The sequence below is a fragment of the Grammomys surdaster genome, unplaced genomic scaffold (assembly GCF_004785775.1).
Source record: "Grammomys surdaster isolate TR1022 unplaced genomic scaffold, NIH_TR_1.0 125408, whole genome shotgun sequence".
Classification (NCBI taxonomy): Eukaryota; Metazoa; Chordata; class Mammalia; order Rodentia; family Muridae; genus Grammomys; species Grammomys surdaster.
In genome coordinates, this window is record NW_021620278.1 from 929,926 (window position 1) to 942,189 (window position 12,264).

General features: G+C 48.8%; 1 protein-coding gene across 2 annotated transcripts in view; it reads right to left on the reverse strand.

The window, feature by feature from the left end:
- Tnfrsf1b (TNF receptor superfamily member 1B) overlaps positions 1-12,264 on the reverse strand; it is a 31,679-nt gene that overhangs the window by 14,803 nt on the left and 4,612 nt on the right. For both annotated transcript variants that reach the window (XM_028785996.1, XM_028785997.1), the window contains exon 2: positions 1,300-1,402. In XM_028785996.1, the coding sequence (XP_028641829.1) occupies positions 1,300-1,402 (103 nt within the window). The remainder of the gene's footprint in view (positions 1-1,299; positions 1,403-12,264) is intronic.

The window sequence follows — 12,264 nt, forward strand, 5'->3', positions numbered from 1 at the left end:
TGTGTGTGTGTGTGTGTGTGTGTGTGTGTGTGTGTGTGTGTGTGTGTAAACCTGTTTTCTCCTTCCATCATTCATTGGTTCAGGTCCTCAGGCTTGTGCCTTTACCGAGCCTTCTTACCAGCTCTCATCTCTTCATCCACACCTCCTGTCACACTCTTCTTTCACTCTTGGCAACAAACAGCAGCCTCAAGGTTCTTTGAGCTCACTAAACAGGGCCCAACTTTAGGGCTTTGCACTTATTTCCTGGCCTGCTGGATCCCATGTTTGTGTGGCTTTCCTCTGTCCCCTTTACAGGGCTCAGAGAGACCTTCCTGGACTACCCAATCTCATCTGAAGTACCCATCCTTCTCTGTCTCCATCAGCCCTGTGTACTCTTCTTTCCATCACAACACCTACTGTGAGCAGACAGCACCATATATCTCTTAGATAATTTGTCTGTCCTCTGTTAGAAAGTAGTCTTGGGGCTGGAGAGATGGCACAGCATTTAAGAGCACTGGCTGCTCTTTCCAAGGATTCGGTTTGATTCTCAGCAACCACATGGTGACTAACAACCATCTGTGCTGCCAGTTCCAAGAATCTAGAAGATTCTCTTCTGACCTCCAAGGGCACTTGTGTGAAGTGTGGTGCACAGGCAAATATGCAGGCAAAACATCAATAGTGTAAAAATAAAAATAAATAAATCTTACTTTAAAAAAAAAAGAAATATAGTAGACTCCATGCGGATGAGAATCAGGAATGTCTGCCCAGCATTCTGCTACAATCCCAGCAGATTGAGCACACACTAGGTACATTATAAATGCTATTTAAGTGAATGCATACACTTGATTGGCTACTCAGCTCTTGGGGCCAGCTACTCAGTTCTCCCCAATGGGGTCCGGGCTCAGGTCCACCATCTATGATATGGATATACATTCATTTACTTGGTAATTATGTACAGGACATCAATGTAGGCCAGTCATGTGCTGGAAATTCCACAGGGACCAAGCTACAGTCACTACTCTAGAGGAGTAGATATAGCACACAGTGGGGCTATGAGAAGAACTGGGATATCATTGGAGTACTGAGGAGGCTTCCTGGACAAGGAGACAGGGCCAAAATGTCGGTAGGTATTATCCAAGAGAAGGCACTGAGAAGTGTGTTCAGTGGAGGACACAGCATGTGCAAGACCCCAGGGCAAGGTGAATCTTAGAATGTATGTCCCTGGAATCAGCCCAGTGAGAATTTAAGAACCTCATTCCTGGACAAGCACTCCCTCCCTCCATGGCACCACCTTCCCAAGTCCCAGCAGCTGCCTCTCACCAGGTGGACATTTAGCACAGCACATCTGAACCTTTGTGTTATAGTATTCCTGTGAGCTCTGACACACGTTCCCAGATTCTGGCTGGTAGGGCGTCAAGACAATCTGGAAGGGAAGAAGGGAGGCAGCCATCAGCATGACTCTGGACTCCAGCAAACCTGTCACCAGGCCTCGTGGATGGGCTCTTGCGTTGGAGGATAAGGAAGGCTTGAAAAAGTACAATCCAGGCTTTTTCCCTCCTTGGCCTCCCTCTTCAACATGGCACGTTTGTGTCTGCAGGTGGAGGTGCTAGGCTAGGGAGTGGGTTACTTTAGGGCTTCCCACCTGAGGGAAGGAGTCCTATCAGGGCTCTGAGAAGATGTAGGTTTTTAAGACAGTGGCTTGGTTCACTGTGACAAGGACCTCCACACAAAACTGCTTTTTTTTAGGATGTCTACCCATCTGTCCCTCTGTCCTTCTGGCTGAGGTCTTCCTTCTCCCAAACGTACCCTCAACTCTCCTGGGTGTAATGTAGGCTCTTCCTCCTCTGAGCTCTCTCTGAACATAGAGATAAACTCTTCTGACCTTCATGTCATTGTTCTGAAATGGGACCGTGTGTCCTTGCACTCAAATCCATGCATACACACACAGGTGTATACGTACATGTTCACATACTGACACCTATGACAGAGGGCAGAGGTAGTGGCCGTACCACCTCTAGACTGATGATTCTAACATAGGCCATGGCAGAGCTGCCTCAGGAAGTTAATACAGGATGGAAACAAACCTGTGCACCTCCTCATACCAGTGCTGCCTAACACTTATGGGCTTGGAAGGTTTGGACCAGTGGGGGCTCCTGGCCATGCTTAGACTCCCATTGTCAGGAGAATAGCCTCAGCACTGGCTGACTAGTCTTCAACTAAGAAGTAATACCTTGGCCTCAAACCAGGACCAACACCCATAAGTTTTGGCTGGCAACCATGTGACCCTGCTGCCACATCCTGCCACCCCACCCTCTTGCCTAAGAGCCTTCTCCGGTTACAAGAAGCCATGCCTCAGGCTCTGCTTCCAGAGCCTGGACCTGAGATGGGTGTATTATTGCATTAAGTTCTCTAACAACCAATCAAGATGGACTCTGACCATTGCATAGAAAGGAAACAAGCATAATGAAGGCAGGTTAGCCATCTAAGGCAGTGACAGAAATTTGAGCCTGGGTCCTGTCTGCCTCTCTTGGCAATGATTTCAATGTCTGTGCCAAATATTTCCAGGGAAAGACCAGAAAAGAAGGGGAGGAGGAGCTCCAGAGATAGCTCAGTGGTTAAAAGCACATACTACTCTTGAAGAGGACTTGAGTTCAGTTCCCAGCACCAACACGGCAGCTCACAACTGCCTGTAACTCCAGTTCCAAAGGATCTGACTCTCCCTTCTAAGTTCTGCATACTCCTGCATGCATGTGGTTCACATACATACATGCAGGCACACTCACATTTTTTAAAAAAATTTTAATAAATAATTATGAAAGGGAGACAGACGGGGAGGAGAGAGAAAGAAAACAGCACTCACATGGCACAGAATCAATGGTGAGAAACACAAGGCCCTCCCTCAGATCTCCATGTGGCCCTGGGAAGTGTACAGCAGCAGCAGCTGTCACCACTGGGCCTATTCCAGTACTCTGGAGACCTGCTTAAGCCTCAGGCTTCCTTCCAAATGATGGAATGGCAATTTGAGCCTTTAGGTACAAGCATGAATTAGCCACTTCTGCACAAATGTGAACTCATGAGCAAACAACAGGAGTGGACCTACAAGAGCAAAGAGGGTGTGAACACACACCCAACGCCCTTGCAGCTCCTGCTGATGTCACCTGGAGACGACCAGGAGGTGGTTCTAGGTTAAAGTTGAGTGCTGATTTGCACTCTTCATTGTACCAGCAGCTGCCATCATGTGGTCAACAGGAGCTAAATGAACATTTATTAAACCAGCAACCCTGACGAATCCCCTGACGAATCCCCTGACTCCTCAGATCAAGGTGGAGAGTCAGAAAGGCATGGTTTTGTTTTCTTATTCTTCCACCCACCAAATGTATGCTCATAGGCAAATGTCTCCATCTCTCTGGATGTGGATTCCTGACTCAACTCCATGGGAGCAAGAGAGATACAGAAAATAGCCAACAATTATCACAGCAAAGGCTCAGATCAGTGTCTGAAAAGCAGCTGTAAACAAGCCAATCAGAGAAGATGCCAACCTTCCTACTAGGCTCATTTGGTCTGTATCTACTGCATAGACTACCATGATCTGTGGGCTGTGGCTCTGCTTTCTGTCTTCCCCCTCCCCCTCCCCAGCAGTGTCTGGAGAGCATCAAGCTACCTTGCTTAGTGCTGTGCAGTGAGTGACCTCTGAGCTTACCATGTTTTTCTTTCCTCAGTCACTCAGTGATAACAGCTGAAAGCCACCAGAAGCCATGACTCAAGGGACTGGAGTTCCCTGCTGTGGACAGTCTTGGGCTCTTCTGGTCCTGCCCCACAGTGCCCTAGCTGTCTCATGCTCCCTTTGGCCAAAGTCCAAACACACGCAAGCCTTCAGTGTGCTTCTCTCTTCAGGCCACCGCCCAGGCTGTGCCCTGGATAAGCAACCCAATGCAGCCCCCTGCCTTGTCTTCATGCTCACCCAGTAACCCCAGATGGAGGCCCCTCTGAGACTACAGTGTGAGCTCTCCTACTCAGAGCCAGACAGAAAAGAGTGATCAGCAGTTGCTACCCTGAGTAAGATAGTAATTCTAATGTCATTTCCTCGAGGCAAGGTCCTCCTCCTGGGCACTAAGCCTGAACATAAATGCATCTGCAGTCCTGACCTATCTCTGAGTTCCCCCACCAGGGCAATCATTTTCAGTAAGGTCATGCAGACAGCTGGGTGAGAGAAGTCGCAGAACCATGCTGAGTACCCAGTCTGAAAAAGTCACTGCAGCTCCCTCTGGACAGTTGCACACACATCCAAGTACATGTGCACATGCCTACACACACTATTCTGACACTTTCTCCTTCCATTTCATGACAAAACAATCAGTTGGGTCTGAGCACACACTGTAAGGGTGCTCCACACTGTTTGGAGCCTCACTGACTGTGCTCAAAGTCAAAGGTACATCAGTGACTGGCTGACCCTTTTACATCTAAGGGGGAGAGTCTCTGGGTTAGGGTGCCACACTGATCATAAAGAGGAAAGGAAAAAGAAAGAACTCTTCCTAGGGATTAGAGACTCCTCTGTTGTACTCAATGTGGTTTGATTATCCCATCCTACGGAGAAAGTAAGGTACGTTGGAAGAAGGGGGTGAGGAAGGCACACACAAGCAGACTTTGGGGAGCCCTGAACCCTACAAATCAGTGTCATAGCTCATTTGTACCCATCACTCCACAGAATGCTAACTGACACGAAAGGCCTGAGTGTCCCCAACATAACTCCCAGACTAGGCTTCCCGGAGAAACTATTTGTCTCATTCACTAAGATCTTTCTCTTTGCCCCCTCTACTTCCTCCAGCAGCAGCCTCCTGCTCCACAGGGGCTGTAGGTGGCATCCATCTCATGGAAACCCTATCCCTGTCAGCTCTGGAGTTTATGCCCTGGGTGGGTGATAACTCATCTGTGGCCTGGGCAGCTTCTAGCGGCCCAGAGAAGCACTGCTTTGGCTAGAAACAACTTCCTGCCAGACACAGAGGGCCTGATGGGAAAGGGCCTTGCCTCAGCCAAGTTGGACTGTTTCATTGATCTGCCCATCAACAAGGTAGCCTCCTTGCCCCCACTTCACTATGAATAAATTCTCTGGTGCTTTCTCCTGCCACTATGTGTGACCCCAGCCCCAGCAGCTGGCAAAGGGGCCCACGCTTCCCTCAACAACCTCCAGGTCTGTTTATTCTACTGGACAGAGGAAAAAAAGAGAAGCCACAATCTCTGTCAGGACTGAACAATGAGGAACAGAAAGCCCCTGCGCAATGCAGAACAAAAGGTCACTGCAACGGGAGCTACCCAACACCCCAAAACATAGCCCTGGGGGCTGGACCTCAGGACCACTACAGGAACAGCAGAGGAATGGGGGTGGGAATGGGGGCAGTGGTGAGGGCTCACAACAAGTCCTGAGTTTCCCAAGGCTGGGGAGGACTAGTCTTTTGCTTTAAATTGAAGAGATACAGATTCACCCCCACCCCCAGGCCACGGGGATCCAGCACTGAAAATGAGGAAATGAACCCAACTTCACTTGATGCTGTCAGCATGTTTATGTGAGTTAGTTATTCAAAAGATAAAGCCTCTAGCAGGGAGTAGTGGAGTGGCACATGCCTTTAATTCCAGCACTCAGTTGGCAGAGGCCAGTGGGTCTCTGTGGGTTCGAGGCTAACCTGGTCTACATAGAGTTCTAGGACTGCCAGGGCTACATGGTGAAACTCTGTCTGAGAAAACAAACAAACAAACAAACAAACAAACAAATGAACAAAAAAAACAAAACAAAAAGCAAACAAGGTTCCAAGTCAGAATTGGACACCTTCAGTAACCTTCAGGACCTACTGAACAGGGAAGAATTAACCACATACTGTACCTGGTAGGCAAAGATTGAAAAGAGAATAGATGGATGGAGATAGGTAAAGAAATGGATAGATGTGGAAATGGATGGATGTAAAACTGAAGTGAGGGAGGGATGGATGAATGGATGGGTAGATGGGTGTGTGGATGGATGGATGGATGGATGGATGGTGTAGAAATGGAGGGAAAGAGAAATGGAAAGATGAATAAATGGATGAGAGATGGAAGGAAGGATGGATGGAAGAACGGTTGGGTAGGATGAATGAATAGATAGGTGGAAAGATAGATGCAGAGATGGACAGATTGAGAGGTGAATGGATGATAGATGACAAGACCCTAGGCATAGATCTATCACTGAGGCTGGTATAGAGCAAGATAGGGAAGGTGGCATGGAAGAGCTCCCAGATTACGATAAAGAGTATGTAGCCACTAGCACCACCATTTATATAAGCTAGAAAGACTGGTAAGGTTTATACCCAGAAAAAGTGCCTATTGTGTGAGGTGCCATTCTGGGGACACTCACATGAATTTCCCCACCTTCTTCTTTGAACCAAACTATTGAGGTCAGTACAAGCCTTTGATGGTTTGGACGGGAATGGCTCCCATGAACTCATACATTTGAAAGCTGTGTCTCTAGTTGGTGGAACTGTTCTGGGAAGGATTTGGAGGTGTGGCCTTGTTGAAGAAGGTGTGACATAGTGGTGGGATGCAAGGTTTGAAAAGCCTATGCCAAGAGGAGTCTCTCCTTCCCTCCCTCTCTCCCTCTCTTAGTCTCCTACTTGAGAAAGAGATGTAAACTCTCAGCTACTGTTCCAGCACCATGCCTAACTGCCTGTCATGCTCCCCATCATGACAGTCATGGATTCACCCTCTGAAACAGTAAGCAAGCCCCCAATTAAATGTTTTCTTTTATCAATTGCCTTAGTCATGATGCCTCTTCGAAGAAATTGAAAGGTAACTAAAACAAAGCCCATTCCACAATGCAGAAATGAAAGAGCCAGGAGATGCAGTGCAGGTGCAGACTGGGAACTCCTCATAGCTACATCAGCCTCCATGGCTCTGACAATTTTATAACCTGTGATCTTTGTGTGTCTGAGTAGAGGTGTGCATGCACAACTGTTTGTGTATGTTCAGGTGCACATGCACGTATGGGTACAGAGGGAGGGTGAACATGAACATGTGTACCTCTCTCTATGTATGCAGGTACACATGTGCAAGTATGTGCAAGGACACACAGCTGTCCTGTGTGTGCATATGGGGGTACTAGTGTGTGTGTGTGTGTGTGTGTGTGTGTGTGTGTGTGTGTGAGAGAGAGAGAGAGAGAGAGAGAGAGAGATGTCAAGCTCTTCTTAGTGCATTCTCTACCTTGATTTCAAGACAAGGTCTCTCATTGGCCACTCAGTGAACCCAGGGATCTGCCTATCTCACGTTCCCAGTGTTGTGATTCCAAGCATGTGCTCATCCACTTTACTGACTGAGATAGTTCATGTCCTATGATTTTGCCTTGCTTTATAGAGTGGTTAAGAGTTCATTGATGTTTCCAGGCAAAAGGGCCACTACATCCCAGGTCAAATGAGACAGCTGTTGGGGACAGAAAGAGGCATCTGCCCAAGGACCCTCCACTCAGCCGGAAGCTATTTTCAAGCACTAGAGAGACCACATCATTTGCATGGTAGGTGTGGGAGGTGCATTAAAGTCTTGATCTTGGAGATTTATAGAAGCCCCACAGACTGTGGCGGTACAGCCACATCAAGCCAAACTGTCACAGCGACGCAAGGCCTAGGCGGCCAGGCCTGCCAACCATCATGGAAACAAAGAGCATTGGCGTCAGGAAGGACCAACCACATCACAGGTAGATGGCCCAGGGGCGACACATCCCTCCTCCGAACTGCTGTCTGTGATGTGCTGTAGAAGTGTGCTGCAGCAGACAGGAAACCCACGCTGGGATCCGGCTCTTAGGGCCAGGCTCCAGCCTACATGCCAAGGGCTCTGCCCCCAAATAGTACTCGGTTCAGTGACAGAGAATGCCCCACCCTCTCTGCTATCACCCTGAGGCCCTTTGATACAGGTCTCTTCATCTCCAACTGGCTCTCCTCAACACCTGGGCAACTCCTGCCAGCCAGTCTCTTCACTGTTGGTGTCTAGCATATGTCCCTTTGCAGACAGACGTAAGCCAACTTCCTACTTCCAGAACTGGCCCCTCTTTATTCAGCTGCCCTCAGGCTGGAAAAAAACTTCTCCAGCATCTGCTACCAGCCACTTGATGCTGGGCATCCATCCGACTCCCACACTCCTCTTCCACACCCTGACCTCTGCTACTACCTCTGACCACATATTCTGCAGAGCAGACTGCTCGGTTTCTTCATATTCTATTCACCCCACCATCCTCTCTCTCTCTCTCTCTCTCTCTCTCTCTCTCTCTCTCTCTCTCTCATATAAACCCCAAACCCCAGATGGAAGTCACAAATCCCTCCAGGAGGCTCCTATGACAGCCTAGGACTGTTTCTATATTTCCCAGGTTAGAACATATTTGAGTTAACTCTTTGTTCTCCTTGTGTCTTCCCTGACACACTACTGTGATCTCTCTTTGAGCCAGAACCTAGTTTGATTCCCCTTCCCTCTTGGTTTTGGCATCTACAAAATGGGAATGGAGCCATGCCCACCATCTGAAGTGTCATGATTAAGCAAGCTGGTGAATGCGAAGAACTGGATGCTGTACGTGGCTGGGGCTGGGGTAGGTGTCTAATAAATAGATGCAGTGCTAATCAACAATAGCAAAAGTTCTTATTTCCTATTCACTGAGCTGTGTTTAGCTCACATGAGAACCGATCAAGAAATGACAAGGCTGCTCTGTCCCCAGAAACTGAAGGGCAGCATTCAGATCACAGCCCATGTAGTGGCCTCAACCAACCACCATCACATTTGGGTGGTAGCCACAGTGTGACTCTGCAGCCTATGGATGGAAGCTGGGTTTTGGTTGGGGAGAGCAGGAGGACCACGAGAAGGCCTAGCCCTCTTATCTCTTCTAGCAAGAGTAGAGGCCTGCTGCCCTACTGGCTGAACATGGACGGGCTTTTTGCATTCAGTGCATCAGCCCTATTCTGAAATTAGGTAGGACATTAGATCTTTCGCTTTTGTTGATTACTGTCTCATCTATTTATTAGACACCTGCCGGAGCCATGTGGAGTACTGGCTCTTCATATGCCTGGCTCTCAGGAGACACCACAGACATCAGCTCAGTTTCAAGTCCACTCCACTCAGAGTGGGCAACCAGGGTGATTACGGCAAAGCTGTTCCTGTGGCTGACTGTCACCCAAAGAAGGCTGGCATGCAGATCATTTGGTAACAAGCATGAAGGCCCAAGTTCCATACCTTTTTAATGTTATGCGTATGAGTGTTTTCTTAAATGTATGCGTGTGCCTGGCGCCCCAGGATATCAGTTCCCCTGGAAATATGGTTCCAGATGGCAATAAACTATGTCAGTGCTAGGCATCAAACCAAGGTCCTCTGTAAGAGCAGCTAGTGCCCCTAACTGCTAAGCTATCTCCCAAGCACCAGCCCTGATCATTGTATTTTCAAATAAACAAAGGTCATTTCCCCTTTTCCTCTGTAGAATGAACCTGACAACAGTACATGCTTCCTGGGTCTGATACAAAAAATATTACATACAATAAGGTGTTTTGCAAATTCTGCAGAATTACAGGGTTTGGTTTGTGTGTGTGTGTGTGTGTGTGTGTGTGTGTGTGTGTGTGTGTGTATGTGTGTGTGTGTGTGTGTGTTTGAGACAGTGCTGGCCTGGATCTCTCTCCATCTTCCTGCTCCCACCTTCCAAGGGATTGCATATTCAATCCACCACACGTGGCCCCAACAATTGTTTAATACAGTTGGTATTACTTCTTTCACAAACTGGCCACAGATACACAGCCTCATGAGTCTTTGTTGATTCTAGCAAACTTCCTGCCCAGCTAGAGGGTCTCGCTGGCTCCCAGTCCCTCCAGCCTCCAGCTGCTATCCACTCATTTCCAGTCTGCCATGCTCTGGGACTCAAGGCCAGGAAAGTTCTCTGGGGATTATTGCAGGAGGGTAGAATTCGGGGAGAATCAAATGGGTGACAAGACAAGGTGAGGATGTGACCACAGGACCAAGCCACGGAGAGGCAAGAGTGGGGACCTGAGGAGCAAAGAGTTGGGAATGGACTCCTGCCAGAGAAAGCAGGAAGCAGCAGGACCCAGGCTCATGGCCAGAGGCTCAGGCAGCCTGAGAGCAAGCAGCTGGTCACAGCCTCATTAGGAACCTTGGCTCTGTGAGCTGTAGACAGAAGCTGGGCTGTAGGTCAGCAGTGGGAGGCCAGGCACAGGGCATAGCTAGGGTATTGGCAGGGGTTCTGCAATCTGAGTCAACATTCCAGAACCCTTCTTCATAGATCCACTGTCCAGTCCAGAGTTACACTCCATCCTCTGCTCCAAGCAACTGAGCGTCCCACCCAGTGTCTAACAGCCACAGGCCTGGATTCCAATGCTCGCTCTGAGAGGGCCTCACTGACGTGGCCAGGCTTGGAGCAATGGAGATTCAGAACAAGGAAGGAAACTGGAGGCCCAACTCAGTCTGGCCCAAAGTGGAAGTCATACCTGACTTCAGAATTCAGGATCCACAGCCTCTGTCCTGTCCCCAGAGGACAAAAAATGTCTTTGTACATGGCCTGCAAGAGTACTCCCAAGTTACTTCCCACTCAGCTTTCAACTTCAAACTGACTCAGTTTTCTGAACTCTAGGTCACTATGGTCCTAAGGCCAAAACCCGATAACGTGCACGGGCCTTCCTGACAAACATCTCGGGTGGTAGTGAGTGGAGAGTCTTCCCTGTGTCTTGCTTGACAGAGGGGTTGGGTCAACGAAGGCCCAGGCTCCCAAAGAGAATAGTGGTGGCTCCCTAGTCCTCTTAAGGACCCAGCACCTCTGAGCAGGTCACTGGATGCTGTCACTTTCCAGTTTAAACAGGAGCGCATACTCACTCAGACTGTGACTTCTTGCAAGCCTCCTACACTGAACATGTGGGCTGGGAGCAGGTCTTCTTAAATGAGGAACAACATAGCATCCACAAACCTAGCCCCTACACCTCTATAAAGTAGAAATGGAGCCTGGCGTAGTAGCACAAACCTTTAATCCTAGCACTGGGGAACCAGAGACGTGTGGATCTCTATAAGTTCAAGGCCAACCTGGCCTACAAAGGAAGTTCCAGGCCAACCAAAAGCTACAAAGCAAGACCCTGTTTCAAAAGAACAAAACATCATACACACACACACACACACACACACACACACACACACGCACACACACGCACAAAAGAAGAAACAGGATGGATATGGAAGACCTTAGAGATGTCAGGCAGTCTGCCATCACCCGATTCAAGCTGGTAAGGGTCAGACAGAGCTACAGGTTGGAGCATAACAGCTACCTTCCCACCGGAGCCTTAGCATGGCCCACACTAGGGATGTAAGGACACTCTCTTGCCCTACCTCCTGCTGGTAAGCTAAGTCAGCTTCCTCTTCCCTGGCTCACAGCTAAGCAGTCCAAACCACAATGGTGTCACTGTCAGCTATGACATCACGAGGTCCCGTGGTGGAAAAAAAAAATGTGTGTAGGCATCAAAGGGGTAGGTCCCGGAGCTGGAGAGCCCCTGTCCCACATGAGGGGTGGACCCCAAACCCGAAGCCCCTGCCCTGCATCCTAGGACAAAGAGACACTGTCAGGCCAGAATCAGCACCAAATAAGGTGTTCCCTCTAATGGGTGACAAAAAGCTTCTTTGAGGAAACACCCTTCCCAGTTGGGCTTCCTTGAGCTTGGAGGCTACCAGCTGGTCCTGCTCGATATTACGCAAGTCTGACTTCCTCAGCATCTGAGGGCATGCCTCACTGTTGGCATATCAAAGGCACTAAGTTCTAGGGGACAGGAGCAGGAAACCGAAGACTTCCAGGCCTGCCTGGGACATCAGCACCTCAGCTTCGAGCAAGTTGAAAGGCAGCCATTAAATCGTGATGCCCGTGGGAGCCTAAGACAGGGAAATAATTCTAGCCAAAACAAATGGTAATAAAGTGAGTAAGAAGGGCTGGAGAGATGGTACCAGGGATGAACACTTGCCTACAAGCCTGAGGACCACAGCTGGGACCTTCCAGTGCCCACATAAATGAGGCAGCTAACTATAAACCCAGCACAGGAGAGGCAGAGGCAGAGATCCCAGAACAAGCCAGCTAGCTAGACTAACTCCAGGTTCAGTGAGAGACCCACCTCGATTAAATAAACTGCAGAGTGATCAAGGAAAACATCTAATATCAATTCAGGCACAGACATGGACCTACAGACAAATATCCCTACAAATGCTGCAGACACACACTCAAACAAAAAGAAAGAAGACAGAAAGACAGGAAGG